Source organism: Artemia franciscana, chromosome 3 (genome assembly GCF_032884065.1).
Source record: "Artemia franciscana chromosome 3, ASM3288406v1, whole genome shotgun sequence".
NCBI classification, from domain to species: domain Eukaryota; kingdom Metazoa; phylum Arthropoda; class Branchiopoda; order Anostraca; family Artemiidae; genus Artemia; species Artemia franciscana.
Window position 1 is genome coordinate 51,352,396 of NC_088865.1, and position 23,637 is coordinate 51,376,032.

Here is a 23,637-nt window from a genome sequence, read left to right on the forward strand (position 1 = left end):
ACCGTCAAAATAAATGTAAGCTGGTAAAAAGTCAGCAGCCAAGCTCAATAGCGTGAACATGGCCATCGTGATAAGAATACGGAAAAATTATGGTGGAACAACGAGTTTGCACAAGCAATCAGAGCAAAGGAAGCTGCGAGAGACATATTCATAAAGAATAAACAAGGAAGACCTTAGAAAACTTAAAACAACCGAAGAAGTCGTTGAACAGTCAACCACTAAAACACAAAAAAAATACCTGGTTTCATTTCTCTCCAGAACCAGAACAAAATGTCCCTGTCTTTAAAATCCACCGTTTTATCTGTCATATTGCAAAAAAAGAGTGCAGGACATGTCCAGCCAAATCTTTGTTTGACAGCTTGATGAAATACAATTAAAGCTGCAATTTAAGGTGGTCTAAGTTTAAACAGTAAAGGAAACAACTTCAGAAAATATTCTAAAGAAACAATTTGACAGTAGGGTTTGCAAACTTCATAGAAAGACAAAGTTCAAAAATAGCCTGACAGTTTTACTTGCCTCTAAAAAGGTAAAAAGGTAAACGATACGGCATTAGACTTTACAGTCCCTACCGGCGGTGCTGATCTCTGTTTCTTGGAGCTTCAGCCAGGAATTGCAATGGGGGGTTGGGGGCCAGCCATCCTGTGCTTTCGTACACCCTTCCTGTTTACCTTCCCCAGATTTCTCCAGGTACCCAAATAGAGCTGGGTCGAATCTGGCTAAGCTTACAGAGTCACGCCACTGACCCCCGTTCCAAACTAAAGAATTGCGTACACTGGGATTCGAACCCGCCTCCTCTCAGACAAAGGATCCCGAATCCAGCGCACCAACTGCTCTCTACTTGCCTCTAAGGACCAGCAAAACTCCATCCGTAGGTTAAATTTGGATTCCACTCCTGGGAAAAAATGGGATAGCTTACTTATGGTTGGACAAGGCGAACAAGTTTTATAAAAAATCACTGCTGAATCTACAACTTAGAGTCGCAGTTAATGCAGAAACAATCGAAGTCACAATCAAAAGTAAAAACACAGTTTGGAATTGGAATGTTTTAGAAAGTTGAAGTGATGCCTTATCAAAAAGTAGGTTCGAACTCTATTGCATAAGCGTAACATTTTTCTTGTTTCTAAAAGTGACGTTGTGTGTGTAAGCAGGCTATTGAGGCATCATAAAGCTCCCTGTCTAGACGGTATCACACCCCACCACCTTCAAAATGGAAGTCCACTACTGATTTAGTATCTAACACTTTTATTTCAAATGTTTATTCATACAGGTCAAGTTCCTCATTCATTTAATTCTGGCGCAATAACGAATTTTTCAAAAAAAAAGAAAAAATGCAAATTTTTGCAGCAGTTACCACCCTATTACTGTATCTAGTGGTTCAAGGAAGGTTCTAGAAAGTTTTATCCTGCCTGAAATGATACATAAATGCGTGCTAGATTATGAACAGTTTGGTATTCGTAAGCATCTGAATTGTGCCATTTTTCGGAAAAAAAGTCAAACAGCCCTGGTTTCAGCATAAGAAAGAGAAAAGAAGCAAAATAATTTTGTTTAGGCATTAGTATATTAGGGTAAAAGTCGAACAACTCTGGTTGAAACAATAGAATGAGAAAAGTAACATTGCAATTTTATTTTGGTGTTGCTATTTTTTGGAAGAAAAAAGTCAAACAACCCTGGTGGAAAAAAAAAATGAAAAAAAAAGAAGAAAAAACAGAGCGCTTCCCGATTTGGTATTGAAATTTTTTGAAAAATTATAATAACTCTGGTTGGAACAAAAGAATGAGAACAGATACAAAGCAATTCCACTTTGATATGAAAAGAACGGTCAAGCAACCTTGTTTGGGGTATACAAACGGGAAAAGAAAACAAAGTAATTCTGCTTGGTTATTGCTATTTTTTGAAAAAAGGTAAAAAAAAGCCAGATTGAAACAAAAGAATGAGAAAAGAAACGACGTGGGGAAAATTGTGTGTGAACGACTAGTCTTCTTCAGTGAAATATCTCGGCCTCGTTTATGGTCCAGATAAGCATCGTACTCGTATTCTTACCGTTGAACATGCTATATCAGGTTTCTGCGGCAGCTATGCCAAACATTATGCACTAAAGTATGGTTACAGTAAGTGTGTACTTGCTAAACTATATAGTGCCGTAGCTGTGCATCACACGCTGTAAGTTTCACCACTTTGGGAACCTTGTGGTTCACCACCCTGTCTAGGACTGAGCAGCTGAAACTTCCATCGGGGTTTTCTCGCTATCTGAAGTTTTTACAGAAATTTCCGTCGTATTGCAGGAAAAGCTTTATTTTGCAAAAATATTGTCTCCCTGACCCTTTAAATGTAATGGATTCAATAGGGTGTGATACGTTTAAGAGAAGTTTAAACCGTTTACTTCATTTTCTGCCTTTTAACATTATTTACCAGTGCTGTTTGGATTAATTTTTTACTTGTTTGGAAGTTGATTTTTCTTTACATTTTCTTTTCTTTACTTTTCTTCTACTTGTATGCTATAAGTGGGCAAACGTAAACCTATGTTATAAAGTCATTGTCATCTTTCTGCTTGATATATACACTGGAAATTACTAAAAAAATTTATTTCTTGGTGTGAGAGGACAATATAGTTTTTCTTTGGAAAAGGGTGCTTAGATTTCAACAACAGGAAACACGTTCTAGTTCCAAACTGTCCCTCGCCACCAAAGTAACTTAGTTCACCATATCCAGCTGCCAATAGATCTTCACAGTTAGTGACAGCCTGGGAGCAATGCTCCCCAAACTTGTTAAGTTTTTATGCCCTGCTTACTAGAAAGGCAGATTGTACATATGATACACCACGGGGTTAAATACAAAATCTTTACCCTGGGAAATAGATTTAAATATGAGCCGTGCATTTTCACTGAATTGCCGAGTTCCATCATCTAATCGGCATGTGACATTTGACTACACACTATCATTTGAAGCATTTGCTATGAAGTAGATCTTGAAAATAATTTCTTGAGCCAATTTTCAGAAAAACATCGAGAAGATCTATCCAGTGATGTAGAAAAGAAGATATTTCGTCCCAATATCACAATCCTTTCAATACTCAACATAAGCGGATGACCAATTTGATCTATAGCTTAATAATAATAATTCATTTTCAACTCACCAATATTATAATGAAGAGGAGTAACAAAAGAAAATGAAAAGAAAACACATACAAAAGAAACACATAGAAAATAATATTAACTAAAAGTAAAAACAATAATGCAAATTAAAACAATCACGCGAGAGCGGACCATCCCGCAGGCAAGCGCGTTTTCTTTGCTTGGCCGATTGTGGGACAGGTTAATTAACCCCTTAAATTTCTTAACAATAATTTTTGGTATTTTCATGAAAAAAGTTGAAAAAAACTACAAAATTTCCCCCTCCCCAAGATGTAAAAAAATACGTTTTTTTCTTATCTCCAATAAAGAAATAATTGAAAACTCCCTTTCCATCTTATTTTCGAGAATCAGCGTCCCTAGTTGGAAGAATGGTACAGAATGGTTGCACCCTTAAGGTATAAAATTCCCAAATCTTCAGTATGTCAGAAAGCAATAAGAGAGTTGATGAGCTTCGCTACTAGAGAAGTAACTTCCCCATCTTTCCTTTCTTGGAGTGTCAACCTTGATTGGACCCCATCCTAGAACCGTAGAAAGACGAAAGTAATTCTTTTCTCCAAAAGTATTTATCCATCCAGCTCTATCAGATCTTTTATAAGTCCTATATCTGTATAGTGCTTATAGTCAATTATGGCTCCACATAATGATTGGGGCTCCCAAAAGTGAATTGGCACAAAGGATAACCCTCAGGGGCGTAATTTACTACGGGATAGGGAGGCAACTGCCCCCTCCAGACCCAAGTTTGCCCCCTAGAACTCAGTTTGCCCCCCCCCCGGCTGAAATTTAGTTCCTGCAAAAAATCTTGTCAAAACTAAGATTAGCCTGCATAATTCAAGTATCCAGAGAAACAATTCAGTTTTCTTTAATATATCTTTGCCTCTATATCATGGTATACATGTTAATTTATTGATCATATTCCAGTTTTCACTGTCATTTTTTGGAAAATTGTCTTCAACCCCCCCCCCCCTCCCCCAGGTTTTTGACAAAATTGCGCCACTGGACAAGCTACATCACTGCCAAAGTAAATATTTTTAAAGAAAAATGGATGATACACTGCAGAAATGTTGTTGCAATTAAATTTAGTTAAAAACTGGATAAAATTAAACTGCAACCAAGCAAGAGGGTTAGCCCGAGGATTCAGTGTACCGGCATCTCCCGAATATTTTGGTTTTCCCGTCTTTTCGTGATTTCTATATTCAATTGGGAAAGCGATAGCAAAAAGAACTTAAGAAGCTAAAAACCTTTAAATAAGCATCGAATTAAACTTCAACCCAAGTGTAGTAGTAATTCATCTTGTCGGTTACCGTAACGAAAACTCTATTGGTAAGTTATAGCTGAAGGGAGATTAAAGCCTGTAGGATGATGTCAATCGACACAAGAACCGTATACTTCAATATTGCTTCCAATTTAGTTTGTTTATTCTATATTTGAAATTCTTATCCAACTTAAATTGTAAACGCAAGAAAATTGCAACGCAAAGAAAAACTTATGTTAGAAAACTTTATAGATCCTATTCAATTGCGTAATTATGGAGATCAATTGCGTAAATATAGAGATGATTTGCATAACTATGAAGATGAATTGCATAACTATGGAAATGAATTGCTTAAACATAGAGATGAATTGAACAACTATGGAGATGAATGTCAGCAGATTTTCATTATGGATTCGTATCCAACCGCTTCTCCCATTTCTGAAAATATCACAGGGGCTCATGTTGTGAAGAGCGCGTTCGGCGGTAAGGCAGGACACTTCTTCCTTACCTAACCAAAAACACACATTTGTCTTCAATTTTGAAGATTTTGCGGCAACTACACGATTCTTGAAACTTTAACTTTTTAATTCATAAATGGTTTCGTAGACTTGCCCTATGGAAATGTTTCTGTGGGCGACCATGTCTCCATATATTTTTCTATGTAGCCCCGTCTAAGATGTAAAATAATTCAAGCCCTTTTTTGTCTTTCAAATAGGGCGAAGTCTTCAACTTCTAAAAAAAACAAGACTTATTCAATCCATTTATCAAACCAACACAATTGTTCCTCCTTAATCCTACTATAAGAGGCTAATTTTTTACTGTAGCATATAAGCTTTTATCACGCTGGGATTTTGACTCTTGAGTAATAGCAAAATAAAAAATTTGAAATGAAATGAACAAAGATAAATAATAGGTTCATTAATGTGGTTTTTCTGAGGTGGGTGCACATTCCATACCACAAATATTTAATGTTCATGGCACGCGTCCAGGTTGCCGCAAAGAATTTTCACTTCAAGACTGGAATTTGATGGCTGATTCTGTTCCACTAAGCTATTTCAACGAAACTAATTATTTCAAAAGTTAAATTTCTTTGAAAGTATAAAAAAGCTACAAAACTGATGATAATACTAAATCCAGTAAGCTTTTACATGAAGTTGAATAATTAATCCATATTCTGATTTAATTTCTTCAAAATAGTATTGTGGAACACTACTGCATTCCAGCGATAGCGCCATTTGCTTGGCAGTGACGTCAGTTGATGTTGTTTATTCATGTAATGGTGGATATGTGTACAATCTAAGTTATTTTTTGTGTTATTTTTAAGAAAAAATGGAGGATAAAAGGATTAAAGAATTATCTTTACCTGATGGATGGGAAGCTGCAAGGGATATAGATGGAAAAGTATATTACATTGACCACCATAACAAAAGAACCACTTGGATAGACCCTAGGGACAGGTAAAGCAGGGGATTGCCTATTTTGTTTAGACCTATGCTGCTTGAATTTAACGATATTTCTTTTATCATTTAGCCTCAGCAAATTTTCAGAAAGAACACTGCATGGGGAGAGGGACAAGAGTGAATTTGGGCCAAAAAACAAATCAGACAGTCAAAAAAGGGGGAAGTAGAGTAGGTTTTAGCTAGGCAACTTTAGAGTAGCCTAAGGGAGAGAAGGCCTAAGCTAGGCTACCTAGATAGTCTAGGCTAATAGAAAATCTACCCTGCCTTCATTTTAGGCACATAGCAATTAAGATCTGGATCTGTTTGAACCCTCCTAACATAACCTAGGCTATTAGCTTAATATCCAAGCCTATTTCCGAAAATGATATGCTATCCTAATTGCTATTGTTACAGTTTCTTCCTGGTCCCTCCCCTGTAATGGGACCAAATATAGCCCTAGGTTATAACCTATACAAAAGTATGCTGATTTGCTTTCCCTAAAATAGCTTTAGTCCAGGCTTTTTCTAGCTTTATGAACCAAATGTTGATGGGAAATAAGTACAGCAAATAATAAAAAAACATTGACAAATCCACAGTAGCCTATTGGCAAACTTTTGTAGCATGTAAGCCTAGAGCCATAGGCTATTTGTTCCCAATGGGGGAGGGGACAGGGATATAGTTGCAAGATCAGTGGTTATTAAACTTAGAATATATAAAAAATCTAATGACACCCTGTATTTATTTTTGTATCAGGGAGAATTGATTTCAATTGCTGCTGTATAAGTAACCTTAGCTTAGAGGGGCACAGAGGACTGTATATACAACTTAACCCAATTGAACTCAACCATATTAAACAAGAAACCCATACAATTCAACTCAAATTTAACTTGATCCCCCTTCAATTCAATCCAGTGTAAGTCTACCTCTTTTTTCTCTGCTCTTAGCTCAATTCTAACCCAATCAACTTAACCCCATACATATAACTTTGATGATAAACATAACCAATTATTTGGTCATGGAGGTCTATCATTAACCTTTAAATAAGTTTTAATCAGCCTCTCACTTGGGTTGCAGAGTTCCAGCTTTTATTGCAGTGTCCTAAACCCAAGGGCACATGGGACATTTAATAATTTTACAATGTTTAAGCTTTGAGTGAAATTAAATAGTTTTTGGCAACGTTTTTGTAATTAAAAAGTAAAAAAATTATAATCTATATGTATGTTCAGGTGTGATCAATTTAACACATACATTGAATGTAAAATATTCATTTTATTGTAAAAAGAAAATTTCTACATGTTTATAATATGCAAACTTTTTACATGTTCACAATATATTTTCTTTTTCTGCAGCTACTTAATTCTTGACAAGCCCTAATAACTAGAGGTTTCATTGCATTATTTTCCTGTTTAGCGCAACCTGTTTAGTGCATGTGTAGAATGTCTTCATGGTAGAGCACCTGGTAGTGGAACCTCCATGGTAGAAAACCTAAAGGGATACTTGTCTGTTAAACAGAATACACCCAAGAAGGGGCATTAGGTTAATCCTAATGAAATATACCGAAACATGATGATAATATAATACTTTAGAAACAAAATTGTGGAATCATATCTGATTCTAGAGAGGCAAACTGGTTTTTGTCAGATCTTAGACAGCACAATTCTTGAGTATGTTCAATTTAACAGACAAGTACCCCTAAACAGGTACAGTTTTAAAGTTGAATTCAAGTTTTGATTTAGAGGTATTTGGTGGTAAATTTGTATGACTGGATGTAGTCCTGTGCTATACATAAAACATTTCTGATTGGTTCCTTTTAATTTTTTTTGTAATTGATATTATGAACCAACTGTGATGAGAAATAAATAGGCCTACAGGAAAATAAAAATTTTTTGTCTGTAGTGTAGGGTAATATCCTTAAAATATACTGACATTAAATCTTCAAAGACTTGACAATTTTGAGTTTTGAACATTCCAGAATAAAACAGAGTTTATATTTTTCAGTAAAGTGCAAATGATGCTTTAACCCTTAGAGAATTTAAGGGGTAGTAGACTTATTTCCTATTTTTTTTTGTAATATCTGCTTGCAGAAAGTTTCACCAGATTAATTTTTGTTAATTTCCAGTATGATATATTCATCCACTTCTGTCATTATCTGTTATTATTTTGTTTTTTGTGGTTGTTCATTTTAATTACCAGACTCCTGTTTTGGGTTTACCATTCTCCTCATGCACAGTAATTTCTGTCCATTTCAAGTTTGAACTATTATATGACTTGTTTTGAGTTTTAATATGGTTCTTTACTTTTCTTTGAAGAAAGTTTTTTTTTGTTTTTACATCAAGTTACTCTAAATCACATTTGACAGCTAGATAAGGTGGCAGTCACCTCCTATAGTCCAGACTGAGTTCCAGTTCAGCTTCTAGTCAACATTGGCTGAATCTTTGTAAATACCTGCTTTGAATAAATAGAGGGTGGTTAACTCAAACGGGTTTTCTGTCAACCTGTTCCAAAGTGGGACAGAACAGAGAAAAAGCTTTCCTGTTCTCCCCTTTGGGACCAGGAGAGCTGGAGTTATTTTTTGCTATGGCCTCTAGCATTGTCTTAGAAAGAAGGGTAAAAAAAAATCCTTCACTACCCTAGAGTCTACCTGCTTTTGAGTCGTAATTACGTCATCCTTCTTTTGTTAATTTGCTAGGGTGGGCATCTACAGGGTTTCAAGGTGCTGATTATATGGAGTGTGTTGCAGGCTCAAGACCAGATTAGTAGTCATTCTATGAATGCTCTTTAAGGACTTAGTATTGATTTTTTACTACAAAGATTCTTTGCACATGATCATTTTTGTCATTTCCTATCAATTGAATTGAGCTAAACTTTTTAATTATGTTATTGACTTGAGATTGATTTTAATGTGTTGAGTTCAGGAAGAGCTGAGTTATGACAAAAATTATAGGAGGTAGCTTTTAGGGGGGCTGAATTGAATGGGAGGGAGTTAAATTGAATTGAAATTGATTTAAATGAGGGTTTTGATGAATGGGTGTTGAATTGATGGAAACTTCTGATGAATGGGGTTAATTTGAAAGGTTTGAGTTAATGCAAATAGTATTACATAGAAGTTGAGTTACATGGAGCTAAGATGAATGAGGATTGTGTCGAGCTAAATAAGAGTAGAATTGCATGGTGATTCAGTTGAAACAAAACTTCTGCATGGTATGGACAGGGATCCTCATTTACTTGCAAACTTTTGGATGGGGGCAATACCCCTCTCCACAGGGATTGCAAAAGGAGTGTTTGCTATAATACTTTACTTAAACAGTAAATAATGATTTGTTTGTCCTTTAATACCAATTCAAATGTGTCTTCAATATTAGGTGCTTGTAATTTTATTCAAGAACAGTCATTCCAATCTTCTACAGAGATATCTTAGTTGTTTCTGTATATATGATGGCTACTGCATTTTGATTTTGTCAATGGTTTGATTGCCCTGCACTCTCAAAGGTAGATTTTATTCTTTATTTGGGTATATTTTACAAAATTTTTATTAACAAGGAACTAAAAAATCAATGGCAATACTTTGTTTTCCTTGATTACTTGTTATTTAAAATGAAGTGAGATCTTTTGAACTGACAAACAACAGGCCCTAGCTGCAATCCAAAATCTTAATATGTATTATATTACTATTGTTAACCTATTATATTATATTGCTTATTTTTATATTATTATTGTATCATAACTATTATATTATTGAGCCTATACACTGACAATAAAATTACAGAGTCCATGAATTAGTTATTTATGTGCTTTTATTTTGGATGTCAAGATATTATTTGCCCTTTTGTCCTAACTTTATTGCTTTCCAGTTTAAAATTTTGTTCTCTTGTTTAAAATTACCAGTTTAAAATTACTGCCCCTTATCCTTTTGCTGTTGGCATTTGGTTATTTTAAGGGGTTCTGTGGTCTTACCTGCATACATTTTCTTTTTTAACTGATAAGAAAATCTCAATCAATTCTACTTTTATTTCCCATTTTACCACAGAAGTTTTACCATTTACCATACAAAAGAAGTTTTACCATACAAAAGAAGTTTTACATTTTACCATAGAAGTTTGTATTTGTTTACTATCTTGGTGCATTTTTTTTTGTAGACATTTTTTTTTGTAATAAATGTCCACCTAGTTTATTTTTCTAATTTATAGGCTATTTTATAGGCTAATTTTTAAAACATTGCTTTAAAAAAAAATTCCTTTTAGTTATGCCAAACCTTCTACTTTTGCTGATTGTGTAGGAAACGAATTGCCAGTTGGCTGGGAGGAAGCTTATGACCCAAAAATTGGAAAATATTATATTAACCATTTAGAGCATACAAATCAAATTGAAGACCCAAGATTGACATGGAGGTCTGTACAGGAGCAAATGCTGAAGGATTATTTAGTAACAGCAAAAGAAAATTTAGAGGTACTATTTTTTATTCTTTCTATTTAGTTTTTTAATGTAGATAATAGTTTTTGTAACCTATAAACTGGTGTTCATAGTATAACACGCCAGTTTTAATTGATTTATACACCCTATAAATATTGCAATTGTTTGATTATGATTCACGACTGTTATTAATTAGGGAAGGGGTTTGCTTTACGAATTAGGGAAAAGGGGGTCAAGCAATATGTGTATGCAACTGTATATGCAGTCAATGAGCTTAGTTTATTTTAATGTAATTAATTTTTATGCATGTAGAAAATATGAAAAAAAGAATTTTATACTAAGTTCTTACACAAGTGGAGTGTTATAATTTATATATAATGCATAATGCTAGGCTAAATATATGAAAAATATGAAAGATAAATGCATGACATTAGCTATTTAAAATTTTACTGGGCCTTGATTCTATCCACAGCCATTGAAGCTACTTCTCTCTTACTCTCAACCTATTTGACCTTTTTTTTAACATTGAAATGATATATCTCCAGAATCTTGTATAATTAAATTATCTTATTATAATTAAATTATCTTGTGTAATTAAATCATCTTGTGGTATAAAAAATTGACCAATTAAATAGAATCTAGCTTGAAATCTTTTCCTTTTCTACAATTTTCTACTTTTTCATCCATCATGTCTAGCCAGTGTTTCCTAAGAACTTGTTTACAATATAGTAATTTTTCATGCTTACGAGGGTTTTTCAAAAGAATATTTTTCTAAAAATATGTCTTTAACTGTCATTCTTTTCGTTTTGCATGCTCCATTCCCAACTCTGCTGAAAGCTGAAGTTTACTTTGAACTTTAAATGATATAGTGATTTTTTTGTTTATCCCTCTTCCTCCAGGTGCACTTGTGTTTGGGTGATATCCCATTCTTAAACTCACATATGCACAGTTTCAGGAGCAAGTGACATATTTTGAACATTTCAGGGGGGGGGGACCTGATGTAGTACCTCAGAAACACTTTATAGGTGCATCTATCTGATGTTAATGTATTTCAATGTTTTCACACAATTTGTCCTAGTAGAAAGGGTGCTTGTAGGGTTTTTAGGTTAAAAAATTCATCTAGTATTTACGTTCATTTGTCTTTATTTGAAATTCTTAATTCATTCTTATTATATATGAAATGTAAATTTATCTTTAAGAATCAAAATCTTACGTGCACAAAACGCTTATATACAGATTATTGTTGTTTTTCTGCATCTGTTATGCTAGTAAAACAGTGTATAATTATAAAAACAGAGAAGATATAATGTGTTTTATTTTTTTAGTGCATCAGCTTTTTTTTTAACTTTATGTTTTATGTAACTTTGTGGTTTGTTTGAGTGTTTTCATGGGCTCTGTTGCCAAGCATAAGTTTCTAAAGCCCATGGAATGTTGTATTTTTGTTGTTGCATCCCTTGATAAAAAAAAGAATTCAAATATCATTCATGGAGATAAATATGTGAAAGTACAATTCTTGTTTCAGACAAAACAAGAACTGGTCATCATGAAAGAAGAGCGATTGAACCTGGCACAGAAGGAATACGCACAACTGTCTAACTTTGGGCATGTTAATCATTCTACATCATCCCTGGCCTCGACAGGTAGCTCAGGGTCGAATAAATATGATCCTGATTTGATTAAATCAGATGTCCTAATGTCAAAACACCGCGTGTCCCAGTTGAGACATGAACTTGAAGTAGCCAGACTTGAAATGCTTTCACAAAAGAAAGGACTTAGTCTTTTAGAAAAGTAAGTTTTTTCTTTCTTTTTCTTTAAAATTCCGCTCAAACAGGGCTCCTTTAAAAGAGTATGGCATGATGTTGCTTTGCAAGGTTTTTTAAAATATATTTTTTTTTTTACTCTTGAAAGCATTGACTATCAGTTGAAGAAAAACCTCCAAATTGAAATTTATGTTATTATTATTATTTAAGAATTAATGACACTTCTTGACTACTAAGGTCCCTCCGTCGTCCCTGCTGTGCATTCCTGCCGCATGATTCTATCTCTGGGTCCCGTATGCATGAGAGGAAAATTTTCATCCAAGTCAACTTGTAGTCAACCTGCGATTGTTCCCCAGCGAGAACCTCCAACCGGTACGACTCTAGTTCGTCATTGTAAAGGGACACGTTTGCATGGAACATAAATGGGAGACAGTAACAACGGCCATCCAAGGGGTAAAATTAACCTGGACAATCTGTCTTGGCTTTTTTCTACAATTGGCCATGACTTCCGTTGAATCCACTGCGCCACCATAGGACTGAAATTCATGTTAAAGTCATGAGTGGTATATTTTGAACTTAATGCCATAAACACTCTTCCACTAATGGACTGGACTTGCTTCCCAAGTCTAACTGATTCTTGTCTTCTCGGGAATAACCATTTGGCAACTTTCCACTTGCTGCAAACAATGGAAAGCCTAGTCAGCTTCGCTTTCCAGTTCACAAAAAAATGTTTTAGTTTGTTTAAAATTGTTCTCATTGTGTAATGTCAGTTTTGGTGGTAACTCTCAGTTCCTATTAAAGTTGGGTTGAGGTACTAAAGATTTCTCTTTTTCAGTTTTTCGTACTGATTGGCTCATTAATCTTAAATTCTAACAGTTAATACACCATTTCATCAAATACACAAAGTGAGATGGAAATGCAATGCTATACAGTTCATATTAGGACTTTGATATTCAGTATATGAACATAAAGTCCCATTTGATGGACAGTAAAAATCATATTTTTGATCAGACTCGTCAATTGGTGGTGGAATTTTCAATTAACCCATGGATCATTACCCCCCCACACCATTTTGAAATACAACTTTTTTTTGCAGTTTTATTGGAAAAAACCCCTTTAGGGTTTAATAGTTGGAAAATGGATAAAACAAAAAAGTTGCTTCCCTCCCAGACTTGGAATTTTTTTTTGACCTCCCCCTAATCATGTGGTAGCACAGTGTATTGATGTTCTGCTAAGGTTTGGCTTCAGCTGCCACAGGGTTGGGTGAAACGATTGTTACTTGTCCTTGTGCCTTGTGGGTCACCAATGGCTCTGAAGGATCTTTATGATTTTTTCAATTCCCATCTATATGTTTTCATGAACCATTGTCCCAGTTCTTGACTTGACACATAAATGGTTAACTTACAGTTCACTTAAGCCCAGGAAGTATGTACCCTTTTAATTGAGTTTAAATTGAAATGGATGGTTCCTCCTCTTTTCCTGCAAGGACTCAGGAGACTTCTTATACTATAATCACTATACCACTTGGCTTATATAAAATATACCCAATTAGTATCCTTTAAAAACTAGCATATAAGCTTAAGTCCCTCAGCACAGTCACTATTAAAGCCCGCTCCACTTAGTATGTCACTACTGTGTTGAATTCTTTTTTCTCTAATGAATATATCTTATTTATATTTTAATTTATATTTTAAATTTTATTTATATTTATAGTTTTTAATTTATATTTATATTTTATCTATATTCTTATTTGTATAACAGAAAATATTCTTGTTTTTCGTTTTAATTTTTCGCTTAAGAACATTATAAAAATAATTTATTTTTCTGTTATATATCATATTTTTCTAGTATTTATAATAGAGAAAAAAATAGTCATTGTATTACCAGTAACAAAACTTTGGCAATAAAAAACGAATAGAAATTAATTTCAAATCAACTTTATGACAAAGAATTTTTTCAGAAAAGTAGAGCCATATTAAACATAAGGGGAGCAGAAACGGGCCCTATATTAATTCAAAATCAAAACAACTAGAAATCACTATTAAAGAATTAAACCCAAAACGAACAGAAATTAAAATGAACGATCATGTCAAATATACAGATACTGATATATATGAATAAATAAACCCTGAAACGAATAAGAATTAAATTGAATATTTAAGTCAAATTAAAAACGGAGAAAAAGTACTACGCACTGGAGCTTGGGTTCTAAATTATTTTCTAATCATATCTTATTGATGTATAAACAGAAAAATAAATTTTTTCTCTAATAAACTGTCTAATATCCTTCCCTGTTCCCGCACATTCACATAAAAGATCTTTTACCGTTTCCTCATTTTCACAAAATGCACACCTCGGATCTTCATTCTAAAAATGGGCTCTATATGTCTGAATTCCTGTATAACCTGACCTTGGTCTAAATATCACACTGGCTCATACCCTTTTAAAGTTCACGCACTGAGGAATATGAAATATATAACTTTCACACTTAAAATGCCATCACATAATTATTACCCCGTTGTAGATGTCACTAATGTAGCAGAATTCCTGACTCCTAAAACTTGTATTTGAGTATTTTGTTTAATATAGATATTATTTGGCTCTGACATTTTTTTTTATAAAAGAAGGCTGTTAATTTCTGAAAGTAACCCTATAATTACTGCTCTTCCGTAAGTTGGCAAAACAGCCTAAAAGCACTTTGGAATTTAGATTATTGATGAGAGAGCATGTTGTAGACACTAACACAGTTGACCAAAGGTCCATTACTATGTTTCCACCATGATTTCTCTGTACCATGACAAATTACAACATGGAATAAATAGCAATAAACATTTATAATTCACAATACAACAATAAGCAACAAATACACTCATAGACTATTTGAATTATCTTTGTTCTATGACTATACTCCTTAGTTCAGCCCTAGGATGAATGGATGATTGACTGTCTATCAACTAGTGAAATGACATCATTTTTATACAATTTTGAAAAAGGCTTATGCCAGCTATGCCTCTCCCACTGCCACTTAGCCATGGCCCTAACTTTTTCGTCACAGTCCAACAGTTTCATTTTAATAATTGAAGATTGCTAGTACACTCTTACTGAAAAAAGAATAAAACACTTTAAACTATGAATCGGATTTATGCAATTCTGAAAAAGGCTTATGGCAGCGCTAGCTCTGCCTCTCCTACTGCCACTTAGCCATGGCCCTTAATTTTTTCATCACAGTCCAACAACTTCATTTTAATAATTGAAGATTGCTAGTACGCTCTTACTAAAAAAAAAAAAAAAAAAAAAAAAAAAAAAAAAAAAAAAAAAAAAAAAAAAAAAAAAAAAAAAAAAGTTACTTTTCAACCATGAACCAAATTCTTCAATTTGTTTGTGTAGTATTTTATTTACTATTTTTACCAATGAATGTTTGTTGATATATCTTTAAATCTATATCTTATAAATCAGAAGTAGTACTGATTATTTTAGATTCTTTTTTTGCTTTTGCTGCTTGTTTGCTGTTTTTTTACATTTTTGCTATTTTTGCTTCCTTTTTTGCTTTTGCTGTTTTTTTTTCGTATTTTGACATGCCAGTGTTTTAATATATGTTCATTATTTGAAATTTGATCTACTATATTTGATATACGATTTGAAAACTGCCTTTTCTAATTTTTTGCCATATCTTTTTAAGGTATTATAATTCCCAAGCAGTTATTTTTTGGTTTTTGCTACATTAAAAGTTGCAATTTGTCCAGGTGAACAATTTCAGATCAAAGCTATATCTTTCTGCAAGTATTTACACTATTTTATGTTTTATATTTTATATCTATAATAATTTATCTCTCACCCCTAAGAATAAGAACAGAAAAATCCTCGTACATGTCTGGTCATGAATACTTAGCATATAGAGGACGGAATATTTTTAACGCCATCAAATAATTTACTTAGAATGCCAAAAGCTTAAAATCTTACTTAAAAATATTAGCAGAGTTGACAACACACAAGACGTTGCACATCAACTAACTATGTTTGAGTCATTGATTTTAAACTGCAAGGGCTGATAAAAAAAAGAAAAGAAAAAACGTTTATTTATGTTCAAAAGAAAAAATATATTTTGACTTTGGAAAACTTAATATTCTTCTCAAGTGACTACTTAAACTAAAATTTGCTCAATTTTCCATGCACGGATCGTGTCTAAACATCCACACAAAAAATTGATCCAATGGTAGGCTGGTGCTAACCAAGGCCTGTAATACAGGCCATTTTTTTCACCTACTTTGTCTTATATAATTATGGATTCAGTTTAGTAGCAAATGACCAACTCGTATGTCTTGGTAGCGACTTTCAATTTCCTAAGAATTTAAATGAACTGTTAATGTCCAAAAAGATAATTCTTTAAAAACTTTGATTTGTGTTTAAATGTGGCAACAGGATCTTGACTGTTAGAAACTTAAAATATTTTAAGTGACGCAATAAACTAAAATGTATAAATAAACTAAAATATTAAAATTTAATAAAATAAGATAATTTAATATTAATAATTAATATTAAAATAATTTAATATTAAAATAATTAATAAAATAATTTAATATTAATAATAAATAATTAAAATAATATTAAAATAATTAAATAAATTTAATATTTAAAATAATTTAAAATAATTTAAATTAATATTATATAATGTTTAATTAATATTTAAATTAATATTTAAGCTCTATTATATAGAGCTTAAAATAATTTAATATTAATAAATTAATATTAAAATTTAATAAAATATTAAAATTTATAAACAATACATAAACTAAAATATTCTCAATTCTTCCTGCTCGACACCGTGAGTAAACAAACACACACACGAAAAAGAAGTTTGAAAATGTCTCAGATCGGATGATAGGTTCGTCATGTACTTAAGGATGCCACTCTATTCATGCCATTTCTTTCTCAACTAAAATGTGGTCAACTCTTAATGCTTGAAAGTATCAGTAAGTAGACACATATACGCAAAAACCTGTAAAAGTCTGATCAGATGACTGATTTATGATGTGCACAAATTACAGTATAGGCTATTTTGCCAATTTTTTCCTGTTTATGAATTGATTTCATCATGTCCATAATGACGACTCATTATAGTCAAACATAGAGTAGGTTGTCTCTTGATTAGTTTTAACAGTATAAGTGTATTAAAATAAAATGAAGCAGAGACATATAACAATTTGTCAACAATAATTAAGAATCAAATCAAAAAAGAAGACTTGCTCTATAGAAACAAATTGACTCATATAAAACCAAAGCAAGTGAGAAAAAAATATGGAAAATCTAGTTGAAAGACCTTATGACATGCAGAGCAAATCAGTTGAGTACTCGTCAGTTTTTACTGAAAACGCTTCTTCACTGTTTGACTCTTTAATTTATGAAAGAGTCAATGTTTATTTGTAGGGGTGGAATGGGGTAAAATAATTTTGATTCATAACATTTAGGACAAAATTAATGACATCTAATTTCTAAAGCAGTTATATTTGATTAAATTGATAATTCTTCATTAGTAAATTAATTATTAGCAGACATATTAGCTATCATAAAAATCACAAGTAGAATAGTCCAACTGGTCCTAGGTTAATTTTGATAGCTCTCTTTAAATGGTTTTAATTTTATAGCAGCGATTTGCAGTTAAGCCAGGATGCAACATGGTTCAAGCGAAGGGGCCTCAATAATCAAAAACGTAGTTGGGGGATGGGGGTTGCAAAATTTATTTAAATGTAGTAGGGGGTAGAAAATGTATTTTTTAACGTAGGGAGGGGAGTTTTTTTGCCAATGAAATTACCAAAAAGTATGTTTTTTAATGTAAATATAAAAAAGGTGTTTCTAAAATCTAGGGAGGGGGGTGAAGATTTGAGAAAGCAATTGCCCATTTTCTAATTGATGTGCCTAGAAGGGCATAGTCAAAGTATTGCCATTGTAGAAAATAGGCTTTAGTTGGGAAGGAACATTTGGGAGAAGGAACAAATAAATATACCCTCCCCCCCCAATTGACGCGACTGACTTTTCTAATAGTATGCATCTATGAAGCCTATGTTCTTAATACCTAATACCCCTAATGCCTAATTTCAAAAACTTGTTTAATGGGTAAATGTCCAAAAAATATGTTATTATTATCATTAAGTAACGCTGTTCTACTAAAGATAATGTAATTTGTTTTAGATGGGTTAACTGCTAGGGAACTACCTACTGTAAAACTGCGCAAACGTTCAAGTGCTAAATTAGCCTTATGTACAACCTGCACCAACCAACTACCAATTACTGTTATCGCAGTGTCGTCCGCGAAAGAGGTCAGCGCCTCAACTTATATTTTCAGTGGAAATATAAAAAAGGTGTTTCTAAAATCTGTGGAGGGGGTAAAAATTTAGGGAAGCAATTGCCCCATGCCTAGACAAGCATAGTCAAAGTATTGCCAACGTAAACAATAGGCCCTAGTTGTTTCAAATTATTTGTCTTTTTTTGCAAAAGATCGTTTAAACGCAAGCTTACCCATGCCTTGTTTCCTCTAAACTTGTGATCATAAGCAGATAATGGTGAAAATATTTATTTATTTGAATGCTATCTATTCTAATGGCGTGTGTCTTTTGTTATACTCTCTCCTGTTCCTACAATTTCATATGTTTCAGAGTCGATCGAAAAATGTCGGTTCCAAATACCAATTACTCTCTACCCGAGGCTCATGCTATTTTGTCAGAACTTCGCAATATCCAGAAGTCCCTGTTGATTGGCCAGAAGGAAAAAGCAGAACTCTTGGCAACTTTGGCAAGGATGCGAGACAACAGAGGGTACAGAAGTGATCGTTCGCTTGATAGCTCCCTCTTCAGTTTGACAAGCGAGAAAATAAGCACTGCCTCGCAAACCGATATCTCAGGAGAAGTAAGACTTTTAATGTTTCGTTTTTTAGTATTTTTCAAGTTTAAAAAATTGCATTCAATCTTTAAAAAGTCTTTTGTTTAAGAAGGAAGCAGGCTAATAGTATACTGCTACTCTGTCTACCATCCTTCCTATTCTGTAGATTCATAACAGGTAGGTTGTTCTTAATGTTGCCGGAAATAAGTCTCAATTTTTTTTTACCTTTTAAGTTCAGTTTTTACCTCTAAGTTGTCTAGTTATGTTGCCGCTTTTCTCCCAATATTAATTTTAGACTGCGCTATTGAAGGCACTGATGTTTGAGGTGTTATTTACATGGATTTTATATACATATGAATTGGATTTATCACCTTCTTCCCAAAATCTATTATCCAAGAATAAACTTTTTTTTTACTTGTAGAAGAAGGTTTTTATTCATTGTTTATATTTGAATAGTTCTGTCACCAAAACTTTATGTGATTTGAACTTTTATTTGTTTCTGGCATGTATCTAGTCTTCTATGTCTATATAGAAGTCTATATGTCTATAGAAGTCTATGTCTATATGTCTATGTCTATATATATCTATGTCTTCTATGTCTATAAAGTTTCCAACTGCCAACATATAAAAAGATTGCAGATCAAAGCCAAAAAGAGTGGTTTTTGCTAAAAAAAGAGAGTGCCAGTCAAAAAATTTGCGCATCCCCTCTTCTGCGCCCCCTCTGAGGTAAAACTAGTGTATTTCACATGAAAAAAGGACGATTTGGCAACCCTGTTCCTTGGGTCAAATGCTCTTTTGACGAATGCGCCAACTACTGACGTTTAAAGAGAACGGAAACTGACACCCAAAAATAGTGATTTTCACTCTTCCACATCCCCTCTGAGGTAAAAGATAGTACATACATTTCACATGAAAAGCGTGCAAATTGGCAACCCTGCGTAAAAGTAATTGCTCATAATACAGAAAATTAAGTAGGAAAGAAGAGTGCTTGGGACTTTGGGATTACTACTACTTTTACTACAGACAAAAGTACCTTCTTTTTATGTTACTCCTATTTGAACCATCAATAAAAATTATGTCTCTTTAAATTTTTAATTTTAGCCTCTTAAGGTCGCAAATAGGACCCTTTTTTATTTTTGTTTTGATTACATTTATATGCGCATCTTCAAATAATGAGTTCCACTTGCAATTGGTGCAAAGAACCCCACCCCCTCCAAAAAAAATTGGCCTTCTATTTTTTTCATATGGTGTGGCCTAGCTGGAGAAACATGGGCCAAGAAATATACATTCTTCATATTTGAGATCCCCCTCTTTGTTCTCTTATAAAACTTTAGTTTAGTTGCGTCACACTTTCTAAATTAGTGGATTCTGTTTACATGTTCAAGTTTTTAATTAAAATATTTATTTTTTTATTATACTAAAATGTGGCCTCTTTTAGTTGATGTCACCAAAAGAAAGGGTCGCCCAATTAACTCGACTCAGATTGGAATATGATGAAGCTCGAAGGCGTCTACAGATGGTTCAGAGACTTCTGGCTGAGCTAGAAGATAAAGTTGTCCCTGGACAGTCGGAAAATGATAGAGATAGGTAAGCTTATAGTTCAGGACCCTAATTATGCATCTGGGGCTACACTGCTGCGCTGGGAACAATATCTAGATTGTTTTAATTTCCCGTGTAATTTCCTAAATTTCTTCTAATTCACTTAGGTATTTTCTTAGACCACATTGCGTTTCCATTTACGAGAATTTAAAAAAAATTAAGAGAGACAAACGGGTTTAATTTAAATCGAGCAGTGAACAAAACGTACTAAAAACAAACACAACAAAAACATTAATTAATAAAAATTTTGAATATTTCAACTTAATATCCGAGAGCCTTTATCAATAAAAAAAAGAGAAAAAACAAAAATAATTTACATCATAACAGAAAAAAACAAAAGACAAACAAATAAATAAAACTCACATTTTAATAAAGGCTCCTCAATACTACTTAACTGTTTCTCTTCTGTGTACAGTTAAGCAGTATTGTGGAATTTTTGTAAAAATGTGAGTTTTGTTTGTTTGTTTGACTTCCGTTTTTTTCTCTCTTTTTTTTTTTTTTAAGGAATTAAATTATTTTTTTCCGTTGATAAAGGCTCCTGGATGTGGTGTTGAAATGTTCGGAATTTTTTATTAATTAATATTTTAGTAACAAAATTAGACCTTTAATTTTAAATCCAAATTTTATTGAATTGGAATTGAGATTGTTTTGAGTGTTTCTGTTGGGCGTTGCTGCTCTGTCTCTGTCGTTGATGGAGCCGGTATTTTTTCTTTTATTCTGTTAAAACCATTTTAAAGCACTTGAACTTCCTCTGTTATCAGTTTTCTATACCATTTAATTGGACATTTTGGTTTTGGACTAATTTTTTTGTCTCAGTGTGGATACAAAGTTTTTATGAAAAATGCAAAAATAGCCTGATTTTGTGTAAAATAACCCATATTTCGAGAAAAATAACTAACCTATCAGAGAGGTAAGTATTGAATAGGAAATTTCGATAGGAATGTCAGGTATCCCAAATCAACGCATATTTCCTGCGAAAAAGTTGAGAATTGTACCATATGTGGTTATCTTGGCAGTCCTCTGCCAATGCCCAGTATCTGTATTTTTCAGTCATTTTTTTTTCGTTTTTGAAATGTGAGAAATAGGTAAAGATACGGAGTTTCACGAATATATTTTTCAGATTCCACTCTCTTTCGGTTTTTACTATTCATCTTCTGCAGTGGCGTAATTTCGTCAAAATTCTGGGTGGGGAGGTTTAAAGTTGTATCTAATTATCCTAAATCAAGTGAAAATAATCGTGAAAACTGAAAAATGAGCCATTTAGTTCATAAAGGTAAAGATATACTAAAGAAAAATGACTCGTTTCTGTGGTTGCTTGAATCATACAGGCTTATGTTAGTTTTGGCAAGATTTTGAAGGCAAAATTTCAGTTGGGAGGGGTGGGGGGCAAACTGAGTTTTGGAAGGGGTAGTTGCCTCTCCCCACATTACCTAATAGCAAATTACGGCCCTGATCTTCTGTTGACAGTATTTTCACATGCTGGTATGTCTACAATAGGTTTGTCTATGAGGAAAACTGGCGGAACCTATATCTATCCGTTGTAGATATTAGGTCGTTTCTCTGAAAGCATAGGTCCATCCCTAACTTAAAATCGACAGCATGTGTAGATGCTAGGTTTTGACAGTGGAAAGTCAATCTATTAAGTTGAATGAATTGGAGATACATCAGGAATGCTCATTATTATTTATTCTTGCTGGAATGCAACAATTACTAGTAATTTACATGCAACCCTGTAACTTCGAGATGACTGTTCTCCAAGCATGCTTTTATATTTTTCTTTGAGCGGGTTTTGATTTTGAACAGCTATTATGCCAAAAGATTATTATATCATTTAATGAAATTTGAGCGTTAGGAGCTTGCAGACATGTGACCACCAATCATGTATAGATCGAATAAGTTCGATTTAAGTCTCACTCTATGCAATTATTAAGGGGCTATAACGACTGGTCAGTCACGTAAGTTTATACAACTGGTTGGTGAAGCCAATATTTCTCCAAATTACTTTAGGGGCGGACAGGATCGTTTAAAAGGGAAAGTGAAGTGGGCGAGCTGCCCCGGGCGTTGTTGCTGCGTAGGGTGGTGCCTAAAGTAAGGGAGCTGTGGCTGTTTTTTTATATTTATGCTTCAGTCTAAGGGGATGCCCTAATTAATTCAGCCACGGGCGCAACCAACCATAGGAATGATCCTTAGTGTGGATACAGAATCTTTGATTGGGGGAGGGGCTACCAACGAAACAGGGATCTCCTGTTGGTTTTTTTGCTGCTCCACTGTTGTAAATAGTGTGACTTTCGATTTTTTAGGGGGTCGTGCCCTTTTACCCCCTCCTCTATGGATTACTGTACAATTGATAATGCTGAAGTTGCTTTCAAATCATTCCAAGATAGAATACCTTATACTATCTCATGGCTGGGGATTCAGGTGAAAACGTGGGGGAGGGAACTTATAATAATTGGGTTTTGGGTAAGGAGACAATATGCTTTGTCTCCAGTCCTCACAAAAGATTCTACTATGTTTTTTTCTTTGTTATCTCTGTTCATCACCCATGGAAGTATTCTCATCTGAATACTAGTAGTTATTTTATACTTTCATCAGATTTGAATGCTATATTTCGTACTATGTATCTTTTTTGAGGCACGAGTCTAATGACAGTTTAAAGCAATATATAATTTGACATGGGTAACTGTTGAACAAAGAACGGAAGACGCGTCATTCTTTTCAAAATAGCTTAATTTTATTTAAGTATGATTTTTTAGTCTTATTCAAGCTATTTGTTTTGATTTATATGCCTAGTTTATCAGAAAACTGAATATGGTAACTGAAGTGGTAACTGTTTGCAACATATTATATTTTAATAGTTAGATAACATAACTTCAACAGACGTCTTTGCATGCATACTTCATTGCACAGATTAATGCTGCCATTCCAACAGGGACTGCATTCCAGACAATGAAATGTCAAAAATTATTGCCAGCGGTCATAGCATTAATCTAAAGAAAAACCTTAGTCGCTCCTAGCTTGTTCTGATCGCTGGGAATTTTGGCATTCCTCGAACGACATTAAGCGTTTGGTTTTCTTTAAACTTCGCCAAAAATTCTGGAAACTTTGATGAATGGTTTCCAGACCATTTCAATAATGTATGAACAAAAGTATGCATGCCCATTGACGATCCAAGG

The 23,637-nt window shown here is 33.5% G+C and overlaps 2 protein-coding genes across 2 annotated transcripts in view; one reads left to right on the top strand and one right to left on the bottom strand.

Annotated features, from left to right (window-relative positions):
• LOC136025387 (lysine-specific demethylase 3A-like) overlaps positions 1-23,637 on the bottom strand; it is a 266,827-nt gene that overhangs the window by 199,587 nt on the left and 43,603 nt on the right. The gene's annotated exons all lie outside the window — the stretch shown is intronic.
• On the top strand, positions 5,632-20,472 carry LOC136025385 (protein KIBRA-like). The gene is made up of 5 exons (XM_065701370.1): positions 5,632-5,840; positions 10,064-10,268; positions 11,755-12,020; positions 18,643-18,892; positions 20,304-20,472. Exons 1-5 carry the CDS (start codon positions 5,713-5,715, stop codon positions 20,454-20,456), a joined length of 1,002 nt encoding a protein of 333 aa, XP_065557442.1. The 5' UTR covers positions 5,632-5,712; the 3' UTR covers positions 20,457-20,472.

Excerpts from the sequence above, each read along its gene's own strand:
- LOC136025385 (XM_065701370.1), top strand. The coding sequence starts at position 5,713 with ATGGAGGATAAAAGGATTAAAGAATTATCTTTACCTGATGGATGGGAA. Across the intron at positions 12,021-18,642 it reads GGACTTAGTCTTTTAGAAAA|AGTCGATCGAAAAATGTCGG; the intron begins GTAAGTTTTTTC and ends CATATGTTTCAG. Across the intron at positions 18,893-20,303 it reads AAACCGATATCTCAGGAGAA|TTGATGTCACCAAAAGAAAG; the intron begins GTAAGACTTTTA and ends GGCCTCTTTTAG.